Source organism: Leptopilina heterotoma, unplaced genomic scaffold (genome assembly GCF_015476425.1).
Source record: "Leptopilina heterotoma isolate Lh14 unplaced genomic scaffold, ASM1547642v1 Lhet_58, whole genome shotgun sequence".
NCBI classification, from domain to species: Eukaryota; Metazoa; Arthropoda; class Insecta; order Hymenoptera; family Figitidae; genus Leptopilina; species Leptopilina heterotoma.
This window is the reverse complement of record NW_025111131.1, coordinates 3,606,953-3,629,870: the sequence shown is the minus strand read 5'-3', so window position 1 is coordinate 3,629,870 and position 22,918 is coordinate 3,606,953. Positions and strand designations below refer to the sequence as shown.

Genomic DNA, 22,918 nt, shown 5'->3' with positions numbered 1-22,918 from the left:
TGTATATTTATCTTACTATCTATTACAGCAATATTTATAAACATATATTATTAAATTTTATTATTGAATAAATTATTTATTTTGTATATACGGTATAACTCGGTTGTACGTCAGATGGAAAAAAATTGTCCACCTAAATCAACCCTGTTGATTTAGGCCACACCTAGTGCCCAAAAGGCCCGCCTGGACCATCCCAGCACAAGGGGTGGGTCCTTCATCTTCTACAAGGGAAGGGGTAGCGTGCTAATGACACTCAAGGCTACGTTCTGAATTTCAAGTAAAGAATTGCTCAGTTGATCCTCTCGACCTAGAGCTTACAGGTTACTCTTAGAGTTCAACCAGAAAACCCTGTTGTGTCAAAGTGTCAGAAGTGTAAAAGCAAAATCATATTGCTTTCAAAAGTTTTTGATGTTACTTTGAAATCAGTGAAAAAATATTGTAATTTATTATCTCATCTTTGTGGTGCTAAGTTTTGAAGAAGTGTTTTATTTGCGTTCATCTGCTTCAAAGAATTCAGAATTCCTGCTCCTGCCTTTAGCATCTGCTTCAAAGAGTTGAAGATTTCAAAAGCTCACACACAAAAATTAATTGTAAGTAATTTTATAAATATATGTTTTATTTTTATTAAGGTAGTTCTCTCATTTTTGTAAGAAATCAATTTTGATAAAATATTTTTCAAATTTTTAGTAAATTTTGCTTTATGCAAACGATGCAAACCTTTTGTCTTGTAAAAGTTTTAGAACCCTTTTTATCGTACCGAAATTGAGATATTTGGATTCAAATCTCAATTTCGGTACGGTAAAGGATTCTAACATTTTTATCAGGCAGATAAGGCTTGCATAAAAGAACATTTACTCAAACTTTGTAGAATATTTTATTTGAATATAATATATAATAATAAGCATTTCTCAAAAACTCTCGAAGTTATATGTATATACATTTGAAGATTTAAAATTGTCACATGTATATTGTATAAGTTTTATTTACTTCACATTGTTTTTAATATAAATTTTGAATTATTTTATTTTAAATTTATTTACAACGCAATATTTAAAAATTCTGGTTTTTATATGTATTTGTTTATAATAATCTTTTAATCTGAATAATGAACTTTTATATACTTAATAAATACGGAGTGTCTATTTGGCCCGTCAGCGGGCCAAATAAGTTACTTTTATTATTTGGCCCGTCACCCCACTCCCATGCATTTCAAGACGGGCCAAATAAAAAAAGCAGTTTATTTGGCCCGTCAGATAACAAATTAGCTGTAATTAATAACAATAGATTATTATTATTACTATTTCTACAAATAGATTAATTTAATCACCATAATTTTTTTTACATCAATTTAAAAGGTAATGTATATTTTAACCTCAAAGTAAAGATGCAAATTATAAACATAATTATTTATAGTACATAATATTATAAATTATATTTAAAAATAATTTTTAAAAGTAAACAATAACATTTTTTCGAATATAAATCAAAATTCAATGAAATTTGACAAAATTTCCAATTAATTGGAAAGTTAATTTCATTTTTTAAAATTATTTATGGGAATTTAACTAAAAAACATTTCAATTACTTTTCTTAAAAAGGCTAATTTTTATTCATAGTTAAATAAATATTTAAGTACTTATTTACTTTTTCAATAATTTCACTTTTTTCACTTTAACTGTAATTATTCTAAAATTTAACTTTTTAAAAATATAAAAATAAAAATATTTTTACAAAAATAAAAATTTCCGAAGAATACAATTTTTACATTCTCATAAAAAATGAGAATGTCTTGAATTTGTGCGATTTTTTCAAATTTAATTATTTCTTAAAATTTTGTTTATGAAATTTTCCAAAGGACTTTATAACTTTTTTTTAAAGTTATAATTGCTGTAAAAATTTTAATATTTATAAAAATAATTAAATGTTTGAGAAGAATTTTATTTAAATTTTTTAAAATAACTGAATTTCTGAAAATAATTTTTTTATTTATAAAAATAATTGAACTCTTGCGAAAAATTTATTTATTTATGAAAATAATTAAATTCTCACGTAGAATTTTATCAAATTTTTGTTTATTAATAATATTAAATTCTTTCGTGAAGTTGTTTTGAAATACTAGATATTTCAACTAATTAAGTTTTAGAGAATTTGATTATTTACCAAAGTATTAATTTTTTTGTGAAAAATTCGTTTATGTTTTTTAAAAATAATTCAATCGTTTTTATTAAAATTTTTAAGAAGAATTTTCTTATTACATTACCTGTCAAATTCATGTAAAAAATAGTACCTGGTGATTAAATTAATCTATTTGTAAAAATAGAAATAATAATAATCGAATGTTATTAATTACAGCTAATTTGTTATCTGACGGGCCAAATAAACTACTTTTTTTATTTGGCCCATCTTGAAATGCATGGAAGTGGGGTGACGGGCCAAATAATAAAAGTAACTTATTTGGCCCGCTGACGGGCCAAATAAGAAATATAGGAGTGATGAATTATTTCGCCGCCGTCACTAAAAATACGAGACGCATGCTTATTCCCGAAATCTTTTTTGACCAAATAGTTATTTGATATAAAACTACTTAACATAAAATTCACATAATATGCACATTATTTGACATAAATTTCATTGGACACAAAAACCATTTAACATAAATATCATTTGTCATATAGAATTCATTAAACAGAAATATTATGTTACATAAATAAACTCAGATAACTTAATTCCCATTTAACATAAAAATTATGCAACATAAATTTCTATTGACATAAAAATCATTTAACATAAATTTCTTTTAACATAAAACTCATTTAACGTAAATTTTATTTGTTATAAAATTCATTTGACGTCAATTTTATTTGGCATAAATGTCATTTAACATAATTCTCAATTGACATAAATATCATTAGACATAAAATTAGCTTGACATAAATTTCATTTGACGTGAATATCATTTAACATAATTATTATTTAACGTAAAATTAAATTTATATATATTTCATTTAGCATAAATTCCATTTAACATAAATTTCATTTGATATAAATCCCATTTAACATAATTTTCATTTGATATAAATCCCATTTAACATAATTTTCATTTGACATAAAGTTCACTTGATATCAATTTCATTTGACGGATAACTCATTACACATAATTCTTATTTGACATAGAATTCAGTTGTCATAGATTTTATTTTACATATAAGATCATTTGACATGGAAATATGTGAATTTCAAAATTGGCGAATTACAATGTTGTTGATAATATCTAATTGGTTACTTTAAAAATTCGCGCCGATATTGTTATGTAAAATGTAATTTGTGTAAAATGATTTTTACAGTACCGTCCGAAATTGTCAGTCCACCCATTTTCAAAGGAATGACAAAAATTTTTTAACATAAAATTCATGAAAAGTAAAATTTTTTTTGGTTTATATTTTGAAAGACGATAAAATTTTGAAAAGAATAAGACCTTACAGAACTCATTTGGCCAAAATTTGTAGAAGATATTATTAAAAATCGTCATTTTCAATGTTTTACAAAAATTTGAATAACTTCTTAAATAATGAACGCTTTTTAATAATCTTAGGCTTATTTTAAAGACCATTGTCTACAGAATAAGAATTACTTATAGGCATTAACCTGTAATTTTTAACTTGGAATAAGCATGACGTCAAAGTTGGACAAAAAAATTCAAAAAATTTGAAATAATATTATTAAAAGAAAAATAATTTTTGAAACTCAAACATATATTTTTATTAAATTTTCTTGAAAAATCTACACCATATCATGTTTTATCATTCTTTTAAAAATAGTATCATAAAACTTATTTTCCAAATCTGAATTAATATACTTTTGAACTGATTTGAACAAAATTCATAAGAATTTTCTAAAAATTAATATTTTTAGTCTATATAGATAGGTAGAAAAAATATTAAAATACATAATCTAGTTTCTTTTATAAAATATTATATAGAAAATTACTAATGAGCACCAAAAATATTGATAAATAAAAAAACTTTGTGAATTATTATAAAAATTCACAACTTTTTAAGTTTTTAATTCAATCTTCACAAAAATATACAAGTGACAATAACCCAGTAAAAAAAGAAGTATTGAGTGAAGCGTTTAGGAATTGAGTGAAGCTCTGAGCCAATACGGATTCGAGTAAAAACCGTATTGGGACGTTTGACTCAATCTTTTTTTCATCCGCCGAATACGGTCTTATTTTTGCATTAAAATTAAAATCACATGAGCAGAGTACACATTATAAATTGAAAGCACAATTGTCCTGGAATGTAAAAATGCCGATTTAGATAAGAAACTGTAAATATTTTTTATTTTTTGTTAAAAATTGGTAAAAGCAAAGTTTGACAAGCGCAACTGAATTTACCATGTGAATAAATTAAGTGGTAAGTTTAAATGAACGAAATGGACTAAAAGAAATCTACTTTTACCAACAGAAAGTTCCTAGAGAATTGTGGTAAATTCAACAAAACAATGAAATTTCATTGTTTTCTAGGAACTTTCTGTCGGTAACAGAAGATTTCTTTTAGTCCATTTAAACTTGCCACTTCATTTATTCACATGGTAAAATCAGTCGCGCTTGTCAAACTTTGCTTTTACCAATTTTTAACAAAAAATAAAAAATATTCACAGTTTCTTATCTAAATCGGCATTTTTACATTCCAGGACAATTGTGCTTTCAATTTATAATGTGTACTCTGCTCATGTGATTTTAATTTTAATGCAAAAATAAGACCGTATTCGGCGGATGAAAAAAAGATTGAGTCAAACGTCCCAATTCGGTTTTTACTCGAATCCGTATTGGCTCAGAGCTTCACTCAATTCCTAAACGCTCCACTCAATACTTCTTTTTTTACTGGGAAGCTAACCTTTTTCCCATTAAAATTAATTAAAAGACCAAAAAACGGGCGAAGCAATGTGTCATTGCTACTTCGCCCGTTTTACATATTTTTACTTATTTTTCATGATAGGCGAAATAATTTTTACTCTTTTTATTTCGCCCTTTTGCCCCTTCTTACTAATTTTTCATGACGGGCGAAATAATTCATCTCTCTTATTTCGCCCAGACGGGCGAAATAGACACAGCGTAAAAATATTGACTTTTTTAAACAAATAAACATATTTTTAACACTATTTTTTAAAGAAAATAAAGAAAGTAGAATTGATCAGGGAAAAATTAGGGATTTTTACTGGAAAAAATTAAATATTTACAATTTATAAGAAAATTCTAAATTTTTGAGTCTTCCCAATGGGAAATTAACAATTGGCGCAATAATGGTCCTATATTGGGAGCCAGCAGTACCAATGATGGTGCAATAATAGCAACCAATATTGGACCACTATTGCCAGAGTCTTGGGATGATCACGACTTTGCCAAGCATTGGCAGCCAATATTGGATCACTATTGGCTGCCAAGACAAATGCCGGACTTTCCAAGCCTTGGATATTCATTGGCAACAAAGATTGGACCAATATTAATGACCAATTAATTACCAATGCTTTAAAATTAAATTAATTCTTGGTTATTTATTGGTTACCAATATTGATCCAACGTTTGAAATCAAAATTTTACAAATACCAACATGTAGCAAAAATTGAAAAAAAATTTAATTATTAATCTAAAGAAAAAAATAATTAATTTAATTAGAACACTCTGTTGAAAACAGAATGTGATAAAAATCAAACAAAGATAATATTTGTCTAAGTTTGACAATGCAAGCGTCTCTTCTTATATAGAACTGGTGAAACAACTTGCTAACGAGAGGAAGAAACTTTGGCGCACCCTGGTGGCACTTATCCAAAGTAATTTCGAGCATATACTTTGAAGCAGCGCGGGACATTTCAAAATCGAACACCAGGGTGCGCCAGAGCTTCTTTCACTCACCAGCAAGTTGTGTTACCAGTTCTATATATAAGAAGAGATGCTTGTATTCTTAAATTTAGACAAATTTTGTCTTTGTCTGATTTTTATCACATTCTGTTTTTAACAGAGTGTTCTAATTAAATTAATTATTTTTCCTTCTCTAGATTAGTAATTTATTTTTAATTTTTTTTTTTGAAAAATTTGTGCTATGTGTTGGTATGTGTAAAATATTGATTTCTAACGTTGGTTCAATATTGGTAACCAAAGAATAACCAAGCATTAATTTAATTTTAAAGCATTGGTAAATAATTGGTCATTAATATTGGTCCAATCTTTGTTGCCAATGAATAACCAAGGCTTGGAAAGTCCGGCATTTGCCTTGGCAGCCAATAGTGATCCAATATTGGCTGCCATTGCTTGGCAAAGTCGTGATCATCCCAAGACCCTGGTAATAGTGGTCCAATATTGGTTGCCAATGTTTGACCAAAAGAAACTGTTGGCAGCCAATATTGGTCCATTATTTAGCCAATGGTGAGCATTGGCAATTTCCCATTGGGTTTTTTGTTTGCTCCGTAAACTATGAAATTCGAAAATTACCACGAATTCTAATACAAAACCTTCAATTTTTTCTATTCCTGGCAATAATTTCATTTTAAATAACTTAATTCTTGAAGAACTATCATAAAATTACTTTTAAATTATTTAATGAATAATTTTACTTAAATATTTCAAAGTTAATTGAATTTTAAAAGAGTTGCGTTTACACATGAATAAATAAACTTTAAAATGTTTCAATTTGAAATTTTATAAAGTTTCAATTTTGAATTATTAATTTAATTGAGCGCACAGTGGCGAAAAATATATACTTTTTCGTTTCAAATCACTACAGTAGGTCACAATTTTTTACCAATATGATTTTTCTTTTTTTCAAAATCTTCGTAATAAAATTCTCTATCGATCTCTAGAGCCCGATTTTTTTATTTTTGTTTTTAAACATTTTTTTTAATAACAATAGGTAAGTATTAATGAAATAATAAAGTCGTAAAAAATATATTATTTTAGCTTCATTAATTAAAAAGATTAATCAAAAAACCTATTAAAATAATGGTTGATTGTTTCTGATTTATAAAAAAGTATAAAAATTGAATAAATTGTTTAAACAATTAACAAAATTGAGAAAAACTTGAAATCTCTAGCCCTAACTACAGTTTATAAAAAAATGCCAAATTGTTATACTTTTTTTCATAAATCAGAAACACTCAAACATTATTGTAATAGGTTTTTTGATTAATCTTCTCAATTAATGAAGCTAAAATAATATATTTCTTATGATTTTTTTAATACTTATTGTTAGTAAAAAAATGTTTAAAAACAAAAATTTAAAAATCGGGCTCTAGAGATCGATAGAGAATTTTATTACGAAGATTTTGAAAAAAAGAAAAATAATTTTAACTTGTAGAGTGATGAATTGAAACGAAAAAGTACATTTTTTGCCACTGTGAGGAGCTCACCGGATACTGAGTCACTGCTCGAACGATTATTTAAAAAACTTAGATTTTTGAAATATTTTAATAATTCAAATTCTTCTGAAATTAATTAAATTTTAGTTAAATTTTAGTTAAAGTCACTAAAACAAATTGAATTTGTAGAGATGTTACAAATCATTTCAGAAATTCAATTATGTTCAAAAATTGAAAAAAATTCTAACCTAAATTTCAATTATCTTTATAAATAATAAAATTCTTCTCCAAAATTCAATTATTTAAAAAAATTTAAATAAAATTATTATTATTATTATTATTTAATTATTATTTCAATTATCTTTATAAATAATAAAATTCTTCTCCAAAATTCAATTATTTAAAAAAATTTAAATAAAATTATTATTATTATTATTATTTAATTATTATTTCAATTATCTTTATAAATAATAAAATTCTTCTCCAAAATTCAATTATTTAAAAAAATTTAAATAAAATTATTATTATTATTATTATTTAATTATTATTTCAATTATCTTTATAAATAATAAAATTCTTCTCCAAAATTCAATTATTTAAAAAAATTTAAATAAAATTATTATTATTATTATTATTTAATTATTATTTCAAGAAATCTTTGCCTCAAAAAGGATACATATAGGAATTGGACAGAAACGGAATTCAAAAAAATTGATAATTTAACATTTTCTGTAAAAATTTAAAAATGTTCAATTCTTCTCAATTCCTTACTTCTTACTGGGCACTATTTGCACACATTTGTTTAGGGGCCGTCCATAAACCACGTGGACAATTTTTCACCAATTTGTGACCCCCCCCCGCCCCCCCGTTGTGGACAGTCGTGGACATTTGTCAAACCCCCTCCCCCCTATACAATTGTCCACGTGGATATTGCAAATTAAAAAAATAAGTTTTTTTTGTACTCCTGTATGTTAAAAAATATAAAAGATTAAGACTTTTTTCGACTCATTTAACCCTTTCGCTGTTTGGAAAAATATTCATTTTAGTGCCCCAAAATGTCCATCAAAATCTTTTAAATTGTTATATTACTTAAAAATAATAAACAATTATTTATTTATTACTTTTTCTAGTATCATTGATACCTATAGTATGTCAATAATGATATAAAAGAATTTATTTTATAATTTAAATAACAAATTTATATTTTTTGCTAAAACTTTCACGACCCAACGTTGGGTCGGAAACAGTCTGGGCCAACTTTTTTCACGACCCAACGTTGGGTCGCAAACAGGCAACGGGTTAAAAAAATTGCGACAAAATACCACAATTTTCAGTAAACAAAAGTACAAGTTATTTTGATTTTTATAATGTAATAAATAACTATAAACAAATCTTTTTGAATAGTAATTGAAATTTTGTAAAATTTAATTGAAAATAATTAATTTATTTCAAGTCTTTTGTGTTTTGTTCCAATTTTTGAAGAATAAAAAATCTTTAAAGGTAAATTTAAAAATGAAAATTAGCTTCTAATTTTTTAAAATTCAATATTTTCAATTACATATTTTCAAAAATTCAAATATATACAAAAAAAATAACATTCAAAAATTATTTTTAACATTTTAGAGGAAACAATGAAGTTCAAAATTTTTAATTAAAATTTATCAATCAAATTCAAAAACAATTTTAAAATATAACAGAATTTTAGAAGATCTTTCGGAAAATTATTTAAATTAATTGATTCAGAGATGAAGGTTTAGTTGTAAATTGTAGAAAATAATTGAATTCAGGAAGGGTTATAATTGTCATTTTAAAAAATAATTAAAATCATAAATTTTACACATTTTCCGTAAAGAAAAGAATTTTATTATCGCGTTATTTAAAAAAAAGTAAAAAAAAATTTGTAAAATATAACAATTAAGGATTTTGTACATTTGTTTTATTTTTAATAAATGTTATATTTTACAAACTTATTTTTTTCTTTTGTATTAAAAAGAAATTTTTATTTTTGTTTCAAGAAAATAAAAATTTATTAATTTTCATTTCTGTTATATTTTCAAAATTTGAAAATCATACCGTAATGTCACTGACTCGTAAACATTCATATTTTCCTATAAAAGGAATTTTGTCAGGGAAATTAATTTTAATGTCAGTAAATTGTCAGGGAAATTGATTAACTGAAACTTATGTTCATCCTGATTAAGCTTAAGATATCTTTTTGGAAATATCTTTGATTATATGTCCACGTTGACATTTGCTTGAACACCCCCCTCCCCTTTCTTGGACAAACTTGGACTTTTTATTCACCCCCCCCCCAAATGTGACCACGTGGTTTATGAACGGTCCCTTATAACCTTTGAAATTCTTGTAGAATTTATTCAATTTCTCAAAAAAAGACATTTTTTTATCTCTCCAGTTAAAAGAAAGAAGTAAAATTGGTGAAATTTTCATATCTAAAAACTCAATAAACACTACAATAAGGTTTCTACAAATTTCTCCTTATAAAATTCGAAGATTTTTCCATGATTTCTAGGCGATAAATGATAAAATTCCCATGACACATTAAAACAAAATTTTTGTCAGTTAAGTCAGGTAAATGTCATGAAAAAAATTTTTTGTTAGGGAAATTAAGAAATTTGAGACATTGTCGACTTATTTTCAAAAATTGTGACTTTTCTTCCAAACATTGCAACAAAATACCACAATTTTTAGTAAAAAAAGTGGAACTTATTTTGATTTTTATAATGCAAAAAATAATTATAAACAAATCTTTCAAAAATTGTTTTTAATAGTTAAAATTTTGTAAAATTTAATTAAAAATAATTAATTTATTTTAAGTATTTTGTTACAATTTTTGAAAATCATCTTTTGAAGAATTTTAATTGCAAATTTTGAAAATAATTGAATTACCAAAAATTTTAATGAAAAATCTTTAAAAATAAATTTAAAAATGAAGATAAGCTTCTAATTTTCGGGGTGTCTAGCGTCCGGGAAAACCAGGAATTGAAAAAATATCCGCGAATTCTTGGAAAGTTACGCTAATTCATAAAAAACTATAAAAAAAATTTCAATTTAAGGTAGTTCTCCGGCTGCTACTCTTGTAAAAATTAATTTTTGATAGATTTTCTTCAAATTTTGAGGAAATGTTACTTCGGAGCCCTTTAAATAAGGTAAAAATTTCAAAACCCTTTACCATGTCAAAAAACGAGATAATGCGGTTGACATTTTTTATTTTTAACATAATCGCATGCAAAAGAAAAAGTTTGAACTTGAATAATTTGAACAAAATCAATTTTAACAAGCGTAGAAGTTTGAACTGGAATAATTTGAACAAAATCAATTTTAACAAGCGTAGAAGCCGGAGAACTATCTTCAGTCTTATATTTTTCAAAAATATTAAAAGGATACATTATAGGTATATATTAGGGTGGCTCCTATTTACCAAGTTGATTTGGGCCCCCCTCTACATCAAATCTTTGGCCCAAATTATGAAAAAATTCGATAAGAAAATTAATTTTGAGATTGATTTACCCTCTCCCGTAAGCGCCTACTTTTCCCATTTAAAATACATGGGATTTTACAAACTTTTGGTTTTTTAAAAATAATTTTTCTACTTGACAAAATTTTTTAAATCGGTTTTTAGATTCTTAAAGTGCACACTTTTATCTTTAAAATGACCTAAAATACAAGATTTTCTATTCATAATTGAATAAGTTATAAAGCTTTTAGTATAGAGATTAATAGATTTAGCCAAATTTTACTAGTTAAAGTGCAAAAATCGGACACACTCGTTGTTTATTCACCTTTCGTAGGACATAAAATCGAGAAAAATTCTAATTTAATAGTCGAATGTTTGGGTTTAATCCGGTGTTTTTATTTGGGAGTTCTTCAAAATATTTTTAATAGGTTTTTAAAGACATTTTTTAAAAAATTTATTTACATACTATATTTAAGTCCGTGACTGATATTTTACTATCAAATTAATTATTTTTAACTGAAATTTATAGAACAGTATAAATGTCTATAAAAATTTAATTAAAAGCGATTTTTTAAAAACAAATTAAAATAATAAAACTTTTTTTAATTTGGTGAAAAAATTCCCGGTTTGGCATGAAATTCCTGGCTTATTCCCGGTCGATTAAAATTCCCGTCTATTTCCCGTTTAGTAGGCACCCTGTGAAACATCCAAATTGGAAATTTTGAGATAAATTTTTTTAATCCCTTTTTAATTTTTAAAAAAAATTTTACAAAGAATATTATACCATTAAAATAACTTATTACAATAATTTTTGAAAATAGTTATCCGCCATTTTAAATTTTCAAAAACTAACTGCAGATTCGTAAATCAGCGACTCGAATAACCCCTTAGGTTTCAAGTTTTATGAGAATCCAACAATTTTTTGAAAATTCGTCCGCCATATTGAATCCGCCATTTTGAATTTTCAAAACTTGACTTCAGATTCGTAATCAGCGACCCCAAAAACTCTTAGATAACAAGTTTTATAAAAATCCAACAATTTTTGAAAAAAATCATCCACCATATTGGTTCCGCCATTTTGAATTTTCAAAAACTGACTTCGGATTCGTAATCAGCATTTCTAAGCACCCGTAGATACAAAGTTTCAAACAAATTCAACTTTAAGAAAAATGTATGCATTTGGAAACCACTTTTCCGGTGGAAAGTCATGCGCCAGAGGGTTGAATATGACGCATGTGTGTAAATCGCTTCTCTCTCAATAGAGCCAGCACTACAAAAGCGGTAAAATTTAAATTATCAATTAAATGAATAAAATAGTTAATATTGGGTTAGGCTGGTTTTGTCGTGGTAGAGGATTACAAGAACAGATTTTCACTAACTCTTGATTGGAAAAGAGCTTTAGAGAACGAAATTGTATTTCTACGTTTATAGAAATAAAAAATTAACTAAGTTTTAACGCCAATAATATTATTTTTTTATAAATACACTCCTAAAATTTGCATTCTAATAATAATTAATAAAAATTTCACTATGAAATTTTAGCCATGTGGTAATTTACCGTCAATCTGAAACGATTTTAAAATAAATACTTTACGTTTAAAACAATTATAATTAAATGAAGACAAATAAATTAAAAACTTTATAATTCCCAGTAAAAAAAAGAAGTATTGAGTGGAGCGTTTAGGAATTGAGTGAAGCTCTGAGTCAATACGGATTCGAGTAAAAACCGTATTGGGAAATACGGTATATCAATCTTTTTTTCAACCGCCGAATACGGTCTTATTTTAGCATTAAAATTAAGATCACATGACCAGAGTACACATTATAAATTGAAAGCACAATTGTCCTGGAGGGTAAAAATGCCGATTTCGATAAGAAACAGTGAATATTTGTTAAAAATTGATAAAAGCAAAGTTTGATAAGCGCGACTGAATTTACCATGTGAATAAATGAAGTGGTAAGTTTAAATGGACGAAATGGACTGAAAGAAATCTACTTTTATCGACAGAAAGTTCCTAGAGAGTTATGGTAAATTCAACAAAACAATGAAATTTCATTGTTTTAAATTCTCTAGGAACTTTCTGTCGGTAACAGTAGATTTCTTTTAGTCCATTTAAACTTACCACTTCATTTATTCACATGGTAAATTCAGTCGCGCTTATCAAACTTTGCTTTTACCAATTTTTAACAAATATTCACTGTTTCTTATCGAAATCGGCATTTTTACACTCCAGGACAATTGTGCTTTCAATTTATAATGTGTACTTTGGTTATGTGATTTTAATTTTAATGCTAAAATAAGACCGTATTCGGCGGATGAAAAAAAGATTGAGTCAAACGTCCCAATACGGATTTTACTCGAATCCGTATTAGCTCAGAGCTTCACTCAATTCCTAAACGCTCCACTCAATACTTTTTTTTTTACTGGGTTCTATCTTACACCTATTTTTAATCAATATTTTTGTCTTTCAGTGTATTTAAAAACATGTTAGAATATGTTGAAGATCTTCCAAACCAAAACTTTCTAACCGAACGTTGACTTTTAAATTGAATTTTCTTATCGAATTTTTTCATAATTTAGGCCAAAGATTTAATGTAGAGGGGGCCCAAATGTTATCTTCAACTTGGTAAATAAAAGCCACCCTAATATGTAGGCAATTCCAGGTTAAATTACAGTCCACATTTTCAATTAAGATGAAAATATATCTCGAAATATATTGTTAATCTATTTTTTTCATTTTTTATAGGTAACTAAATTTTTGTATTTTTTTTGGATTTTTAAAAGTAGACTTATTATAAACTATCTATCTATAACTCTAAAACTATTGAATTTAGAAAACTGAGCCAAGAACATGTTTAGTTTTTTACTTATCTACACTGCAAAAAGAAGCATCTTAATTTAAGATGTTTTGGTAGTCATTTCTAAGATGTTTTGGTAGACACTTTTTAGTGATTTGAAATGTCTTAATTTAAGATGTTAAAAGCATCATCTTACACATTTTCAGCATATTTTTTAGGAAAAAAAATTTGAGGTTAACCATAGGCTCCTATGGATAACACTTTATCCATCTTATTTTTTAGTAACTAACATTTTTGTTGCATCTTACGATACATAAGTAACTTTATCGCCAAACATCTTATTGCACCAAAAACATCTTAATTTAAGATACTTTAAAAAACTTACCAAAGTAACTTACTTTTCTAAGATGGGAAAAATTTTTTAATCACTCCTAAAACGTATAAAGCATCTTAGATATTAGTAAGATACTTTAGAAAACATCTTATTTTAAGATGTAAGATACCATTTTTCAATCTTAAGTCTTATTTTAAGATACCGAAAAAGATACCTATTTTTGCAGTGTAATACACACTTACAAATAATAAGAATAGTTTGCAAAAATATTATTTTGGTCCCCTAATAGAATAGAAAAATAAAGGATACGTATACCTTTTTTCTAAACGGAATAAATAAAAAATACTTGTGACGTAGAATTGACCGTATATTATTATTATTTATATAATTGTTGCTTAAGTTTTTAACATTTTAAAGTTTTAAATTGAAAGTTTAAATATAAATCCTAATGTTTTTAACTTATTGCAGTTGAACTTCAGTGATTTTTAATGTAGGTAAATATCTAAAAGAAGACATAAATGACATTGAATAGTGCAAAATAATTTCAAAACAATCATTTATTCACAAATATAAAGAAAATAATTGCAATTTTTATTATCCGAACTTTTGATTATCTGAACCAGATCCTGCCTGGTCCGGGAAATCTGGGATTTTGCCGGGAATTTGAAAATCATAATTCGCTAGACATCCTGAATAATTTTTTAAAATTCAATATTTTTAATATTTTCAATTAGGGTCATTTGGGGTAAATGTAAACGGAATATCTATTTTTCACGAAAAACATTAGTTTTTTTTTGTTTAAAGGGTAAAACGGCCGGATTTCTTTTGCATGAACTTGTTACGTTACTTCCCTAGAAAAATTTTATGAGGTACAAAAAAATATTGATGCACCTGAATCGCCTAAAACTGAGTGTTTACATTTACCCCGAGATTTTGAAATTTTCCTAAAATTCGGGGTAAATGTAAACACCACTGTAGTTAAGCGAGGTTTAAGAAACAAGTTATTTCAAGTATACTACTGTATTAATGGATGAAAAAACTGAAAAGAAATTCTTCGTAGATGTATAGTAAATCAACCAGTTGACTAATAACGTATCATATAAAATAAACAATCAACCATTACAAAATTAGTCATGTAAAAACTTGAATAATTTGAACAAATTTTAATAGATTTTCATTCAACTTGGTAAAAAGAAGTTTTTTTTTCTTTTGCTGAATAAGAATCTGAAATCGAATTTTTAAATTTCAAAATGGTGGATCCAATATGGCGGATGAACCTAAAAATAATATTTTTAAAAATTGATCAAATTTGCTTGAATCTGGCTACTAGGGGGTTTTTGAGGTCGCTGAATACGAATTTGACGTCAAATTTTTAATTTTCAAAATGGCGGATCCAATATGGGGGATAAACCTAAAAATATTTTTAAAAGTTTATCAAATTTAAAAATTTTTTTTGATCAAATTTTTTTTTTAAAGATGACCTAATTTTTTTTTATATGTAATTTTACATTGCCAAAGTAATGAAATTGTTAAATAAAAGAAAATTTATTCAATTATTTTCTTTTAAAATGTAGTTTAAGTTCTGTTTTCGAATTCTCGGGGTAAATGTAAACACTTAATTATTTATTAAGTAAATTGACGAAAATAGGGGCATTAATAAGGAAGAATTACATATTTTTGTTTGATTTTTAAATTTATTTTTATGCAAATGCGAGACAAAATACTGAAACAGTAAAATTTTGATTTTCAATCTTTTTTGCATTAAAAAATAACTTACACTATGGCATTGCCAATGGTCAAAATAAAATATTGGCAATACTCAGAACATCTTGTAGGTGAGCTGAGGTAAAAATATTGACCTCATACTTATTTTTAAATTTGTAAATTTAGCTGAAACATCTACTGTTTACATTTACCCCAAATGACCCTACATATTTCCAAAAATAATAGCATTTTAGAATTATTATCCTTAACATTTTGGAGAAAACAATAATGTTTCAAATTTTTAATTAAAATTTATTAGTGGTCCCTTCACGAAAAGGAAGGAATAGTTGACACAGCCAAATAACCATAGTTAAGGTTGCTGCATCCATATTCTATGGCTGGCTGTATATTGTTGGAGCAGCATAAAGATTAAAAAGCGGTCATTCATAAACTCGGTAGTCCCTTTTTTTAAATTTTGACCCCCCTCTTCACATGAAGAACATTGTATCGTGGTCAATACTTATCCCCTTGCCCCCTCAAAATAGGCTACGTGGTTTATGAACTACCCAAAACTACTTTATTGGTAAAAAGGATTTTAATTCCATTAAAAATGTTTGTATTTTTAAGGTTCCAACTTTGCGATTTGCTGACATACACATCCAGAGGAGAAATTATAATTTGTCGAAGAAAACGTTGGCAATTAAATCTACACAAGGTAAGAAAACAATTAATTAATCATTTCTTAAATTACTGCGTTTATAAATTTTTATTTAACATGATATTATGTTAAAAAGAAAAAACAAGCAAAGTTGTCAGCCAAGTTTTATCATTAATTGTTTTATTTTTTTTGGCATTTCATTAACAGTTTCTTTAACTTCATATAAGAAATAAAGTTTATTTGAGTGTTTTAATTTATATTCAAATTATATATAAATGCTTATGAGACTTTCCACACCAACAAACATATCGTCAAAATTCACAATTTTTTATTTGGATCAAACATTTTTTATCTTTTAGTACTAGTTGAAAAAGAGCTTCATGATTTTTTCAAATTTTTTTACCCCCACTGAAAGAAACTTTGTTACAATATATGATAAAGCCGAAAGGAAATTTTAGTATTTATCTATGAAAAAACAAACAATTTTCATTTAAAAAAGTTTAAAATTCATCCACATTTGTAGAAATTATGAGCATTCAAAACATTTTTTTCAAAACGTAAAATTTTGAAAAATTCGTATCTTGTAAACGGCTGGGTAAAAAAATTTGAAAAAAAATCATGAAGCTCTTTTTCAACTAGTACTAAAAGATAAAAAATGTTTGATCTAAATAAAAAATGTGAATTTTGACGATATGTTGGTTTGGCGTGGAATGTCTCTTATTGTATACACAGTAAAAATAAAGAATTAGCCGTAAGCGAACATAATTTGTGTCCGGTAAAAAGGCTTGCATTAGAAAGTATTGAAAAAATTGAATTCTTTTTAATTCCTTTTTTGTCCTGAGTTTTGAATTCCCAATAAGAGTATATGTGACGCGCTCCCAAGAAAGCTACCTAAGAAGCAACCCAGTAAACAAAAACTAATTGAAATAAATTGAAAAGAATTCACAGAGTTTCAGTGAATTCCGCTTTGTGACAAATACGAATTGGAGCTATGTTGCAATTTTCCTGAATTCGTCAAACTGTATTGAACTTCCACACCTTCTATTCTTACTAATTCAATGGACAAGTTTTGGGGCCTTTAATTTTTTTAATTCGTCAGCACGAATTCAATGCATGCCTTGGTCATTTCTTACGAATGCGAATTCGTTCGCACAACTTCAGGCAAATTAAATCGAATTCAATCGAATATACAAAGAGCTTGAATGAATCCCGCTTTCTACAAAAAATCTTAATGCATTTCAATCCGTTTGAATCAGTTTTTTTTACTAAGAATTGAATTATAAGTTGGGTTCGTGTTAGATTTATCTTCATTAACAATTTATTTTTATTTATTTAAATTTGAAACCAATATTCATTGAATATTTTGAATATAATGAAAACTTGAAGACCAACCATTTTTAATTAATAATTGATTCTCTTTCTGCATTTTTACTAAAAAAATTTAAATCATAACCTTAAATTTTTTACTTCTGAGATACCTTTTGTTCGGTGCGTGACATATATGGATGATTCTTCTGAAAGTGCCGCTTTTGAAATTCGATTTTTCAAATTATTTTTTTCTTAAATTAAATGGTTTTTTCTATTGAACTTACTTTATTTCATACTCAAGAGTAAGAGTTCAAGTTGCGAAAAATTAATTGTTGAAAATATTAAAGTATTTCTTCTTTAAAGAAGATTGACTTTGTTGCTCCAATTGATTAGTTTTTCTTTCTTGAGTTTTTTTAATAAATATACACACTAATATAATTCACATAATTCATAATAAAATTACACTGCTTTAAAATTTTCGTCTTCCTATTGATGATCAAATAATTTTTAATACCTCCTGCTTTCTATTCAAGCCTTTTTACCGGGTGGTGACTTAAGCCTTATATGGTATCGCGTGAAAACCGTATTGGTGGGTTAGGCCAATTTTATTTTCTCATCGTGAATCTTGCGCCCTCCTAGATCTTTGGAACTAACTTTTATTGATCTGATTTGGCATTCTAATTGAAATGAAATCGATATCGTTCTAAAGTTTGAAAATGCCGATTACGAACAGGAAATATGAATTTTGTTAAAATGTGAGTAAAATAAAATTTGACAGGCAGACTGCATACTATTGATGTATGGGTTATTTTCAAATACCTGTCATTTTTGCATGTCTCCAAATTTAAATAACTACTAAAATTATTTTTTTGCCAGTTACTTCATGAACCACTTAATGTAAATCTGTTCTTGAAGATACTTTAAATTTCGTTCATTAACTAATAATTATTATAGTTAAAATTGAGAAGATAGGGTAAAATTGTCATGTCCGTGGCATACTTTTTTGAAATTTTGTTCCGAAATTGTTACTTGATCAAATATTGAGACTATCTTTCGAGAACTTTGTAGGCCAAATCTAACTAGATGTTTTGCATATAAAAGTATTTTTATTATAATGATATTCTGCGTATATGAACACGTTTTTCATGTCCCCAACTGTTAACTACTTTGTACCTACACATGTTAACGAAAGCGTGATTTTATTACTCAATTTTATTTTTAATTTACTTCTATTGGCATTATTTTGAAGCGCGGATATTGAAAAGAAAATATCTATTTGATTATTTATTTATGTGTCCTAACTGTGGTGTACTTGTCAGGTTCGTGGTATGTCACTTTTACGATTTTCATCGTAACTTTAAAAATATTCATAATCTTGTAGTTTCCTTTTGAACATATACTTCAATAACAAAAATATACTGAAATATGTAATGAAAGTGAGTATAAGTATACAATTTTCTAACTTTTCTAAAAAGATACACAAATCAAATGGTAAGTTATCAATATTACACAGTTTGCCTATTAATTTTTATTTTTTCACATTTTGACAAAATCCATATTTCTGTTTGTAATCGACATTTTTATACTTTACAACTCAGTCTTTCCCCGCGATATTGAAAGTTACCTCTACTAAGACATCCTTAAAATATCGATGGTGGATATTTGTTTTTTATATTACTATTTTCTTCTAATACCTATAAAGGAAGAAAATAAAACAATAAGGAGAATCTAAAGAAATAAAATTAAAATAATTCATAAATAATTTATTCTCTTGACAAAAATTTCCACATCCCACATATATCAGTAAAGCATTCTAAAAATATCCATAGAATATCTCGTGAATTTTTGGAAACTTTTGGTGCTTTATAAATTATATAGATATAACATTTAAAATGCAGTTAGAAAAATTATTTAATGTTTTTTACAGAAATCATTAAAGGTACAACATTCAAACGACGAGAGACAAAAAAACAATAATGGAAAATACGTCAGTTCCTCTTAACATCCTTTCCGAAATTGTCATGGAGAATTTCAAGGAAGCAATGAGGCAGAATAATCAGTGTCTCGTTAATGAGTTGCTGTTACAAGGAAGCGTTTACCAAAGCGATAAATTCGGCAACACATTTTTACACGCTGCGGTAACAGAAGGCTCATTAGACACCGTAGCAGTTTTGTGTAACTTAGGGGCGGATATTTATGCTTTCAACAAAGAGAAGAAAACTCCATTGTTTTATGCCATTAAGAGTTCGGTAGATATAGTTAAAATACTATTAAATAATAGGGTAATTAATGATTGGAGTTTACTGCGTCAGGCTATCATTTTTGGATCTGAAGAAGTAGTTAGATTTTTTGTAAATAATTTGCCATTATATATTAATAACAATTTTCAAACAGAGTTAATTTTTAATAGAAACTTAAGACTTTTTAAAAATGATAAATATGATAAAATTGACGATATCTTCAAAGTACTTCTTCAGATCCAAAAATACGTATGTCGAGAATACTTAGATTATCCTTTATTAATTTTTTTAGCCGCAAAATTAAACAACAAACATATTTTACAATTAGTTTTAGAAGACTGTGAGAAATATGTAGAAGAATGTACAGGCTACACTAAACCGTTAATTGAGAGTAATGTGGAAAGAGATGAAACACAGTATCGATTTCTTCCCTTTGAATTAAATTTTCAAGGTACATTTTGCGAAACAGCACTTCATTACGCAGTGAGTCTTCAACTGCCTGAAGTTGTGCTGTTTCTCTTACAAGAAGGAGCGGATCCCAATTGCAAAACTCGTAGCGATTTAACACCTCTTCATTACGCATCATATCTTGGAAACGAGAACATTTGCAGTATTCTGCTAAACTTTGGAGCGCATGTCAATCCGAATTCATGTCAGACCAATTTTGGACTGATTTCACATTCGGATTGTACAAGCAATCCATTGCATTTAGTTTGCGGTGAGTGGACCACGCGAGAAGTTTTAAATTCGTCTTGGAATTCTTTCTGTAAAGAATTGCATGATCTAAATTTCGTTCCGGGACCTGTTTTTGATAGAAAGATATTAAAGCTATTACTGAGTTATGGAGCAAATCCTAAAATTTCAGGACATAATGGTTTTAATCCTTTCTTTGAAGTGTGCAGAACAGGTCGTTGGAAAGAAATGAAGATTTTTTTGGAATTCCTTACAGATTTTTGTGCTTATGATACAGAAGAGAATACAGCTCTTCATCTCGCAGCGATTGATGGTGCCTTTAAAACAGTAGATCTTCTACTGGCAAAAGGCATTGACGTCAATGTAAGGAATTATTTGGGTTATACTCCTCTTATGTATTACATAACAAATGTGAAAAATCCATGTTCCAAAATGATAGAACTTTTCGCATACCATGGTGCAAATTTAAATGACAGAAGTAATGAAGGGTGGACGGTTTTGCAAATGGCTGCTTCCTTTAACAATCCTAAAGCTGTGCTAACCTTATTGGAATTAGGAGACAATGAATTATGGAATTTGTCTCCTGATTCCCATACACAAGGTTTAGTTTCAAGCTCGTGGTCAACTGGTGGAAAGGGATTAGAAGTTCTTCTGTCTTTCATCTCTTTAAGAGAGGATAAAATCGGAAATTATGTTAAATGTTTTATAAAACCGGGTCATTTCAACAAAGCTTCTACATATTTTGAAAAGTCAAAACTAGAACAGGAAGAATTAAAGAAAGCGATAGTAGTGCACAGAAGAAAATTTTCATATTACAATATTTTAACGTGGAATTTTTCAACATTAGTGCGTGTTATTAAAATTGCAAAATTAAGAAATGAATTGACTTATAATACAGATATAAGTTCTAATTTCCCATGTTATGCACTTTTAATAAATCGTAGATTGTCAAGAATTAAATTATTAGAAGCTTCTGTTGATAAAACTATCGATTTTTTTATGAATTTCGGCGAGAAAAAGCTACCGTGTCTAGTTGTTGAGAAGATTCTTAGTTATCTTTCTTGTAGAGATTTTCAGGTGTTTGGAAATATTCTATCTGAAATTTAATTATTATGAACTTAAAAAATAGAAACATTAGATTTTCGTTTTAATTTCTAGTTACCATTCACAGTACTCAAATTCGCATCAATAGTAACATTTTCTCAACAGTTACTTTAATAAGAAAATGTCAATACTGCTGCAACTTTTAGTACTGTGTGGGCTTTATATTTTATTGTAATTTATACAATTTATGTTTTATTATCAAATTATTTATTGTAAAATATGTTTGTTGTTATTTTAATGTAAATAATGTATATAGTGTATATATTTAAATAGTATAAATATAATTAATGTGTACATGTGAATGTTGTGTGTATGTATGTATATTTATGTCATGACTTGTTTATTTACAAAAATATCTTAATTTAAAAAATTAAAGATGTGATTCTAAATTCTTATATTTGTTAAACTTTACCTCAAAATATAAAACTTTTTATTTACACAACATAATGGTATCTTACATTAAAAGTTTAATAAAGGGTATTAAAAACGGATTTTGTTTTTTTAATATTTTTACAAATTTATCCCAAACTTACAATAATGTTATAATATATTTTGTTTTCATAGCATTACATTTTTTTGTATATTCAATTAAATCATATTTTATTTTCTAAAATAAAATCTTCAAAAATACAGATACTTAAAATTGAGAAAGTAAAATATTCTTAAAATGCTGCGAAACAACTATTTTCTTAAAATACATAACTTAACATTTTTTTAACGAAATATAATCTTAGAAAATTGATAAATTAAGGAAACAGGAAAATCTACATGGATTTAAAAATGTAAGTATATAATTTAATATTACATTCTTTTATATTTATATTTACTTGTTTCAATTAGAAGTTTATTACGAATCTTTCTTTGTAACAATTTTACTATTTTTTCTTGCTTATTATACTAAGACTAACTTATTCATGAAATATAATATTCAAGAATTCATTTATTGACAACTTTGAAAATAGTAATTGTTTAAAATTTTTCATTGTAAGAAAAAAATTATTTTCAAGTTTTACTATATTTATGAATGTCAAAATTGTTTGTTCGAAGTCATAAAATATAATTATTTTAATTAATTAAATTATAGTTATACATTATAGTTTACTATATAGGGGAGACTAGGTGCGGTTGTTACGCTGCGCAGTTGTTACAAATGGAACATTTCAGAAACAGTTACAGTTGTAGAGGTGGGGTTTCAAAGAGAAAAATGTTTAGTTTTTATGTACGAACTCACTGCAATATGTTTAAAAATT

General features: G+C 26.6%; 1 protein-coding gene across 2 annotated transcripts; it reads left to right on the top strand.

The window, feature by feature from the left end:
* The first annotated feature begins 240 nt into the window (after positions 1-240).
* LOC122508838 (ankyrin-3-like) lies at positions 241-21,754 on the top strand. Of its 2 annotated transcripts, XM_043622412.1 has the most exons (3): positions 241-590; positions 16,293-16,380; positions 19,559-21,754. In XM_043622412.1, the coding sequence occupies exon 3, from the start codon at positions 19,608-19,610 to the stop codon at positions 21,669-21,671; it is 2,064 nt and encodes a 687-aa protein (XP_043478347.1). In that variant the 5' UTR covers positions 241-590; positions 16,293-16,380; positions 19,559-19,607; the 3' UTR covers positions 21,672-21,754. The 2 variants fall into 2 exon arrangements, with proteins under 2 accessions (XP_043478347.1, XP_043478348.1); XM_043622413.1 differs by lacking the exons at positions 241-590; positions 16,293-16,380 and adding an exon at positions 19,214-19,285.
* The last annotated feature ends 1,164 nt before the right edge of the window (positions 21,755-22,918 follow it).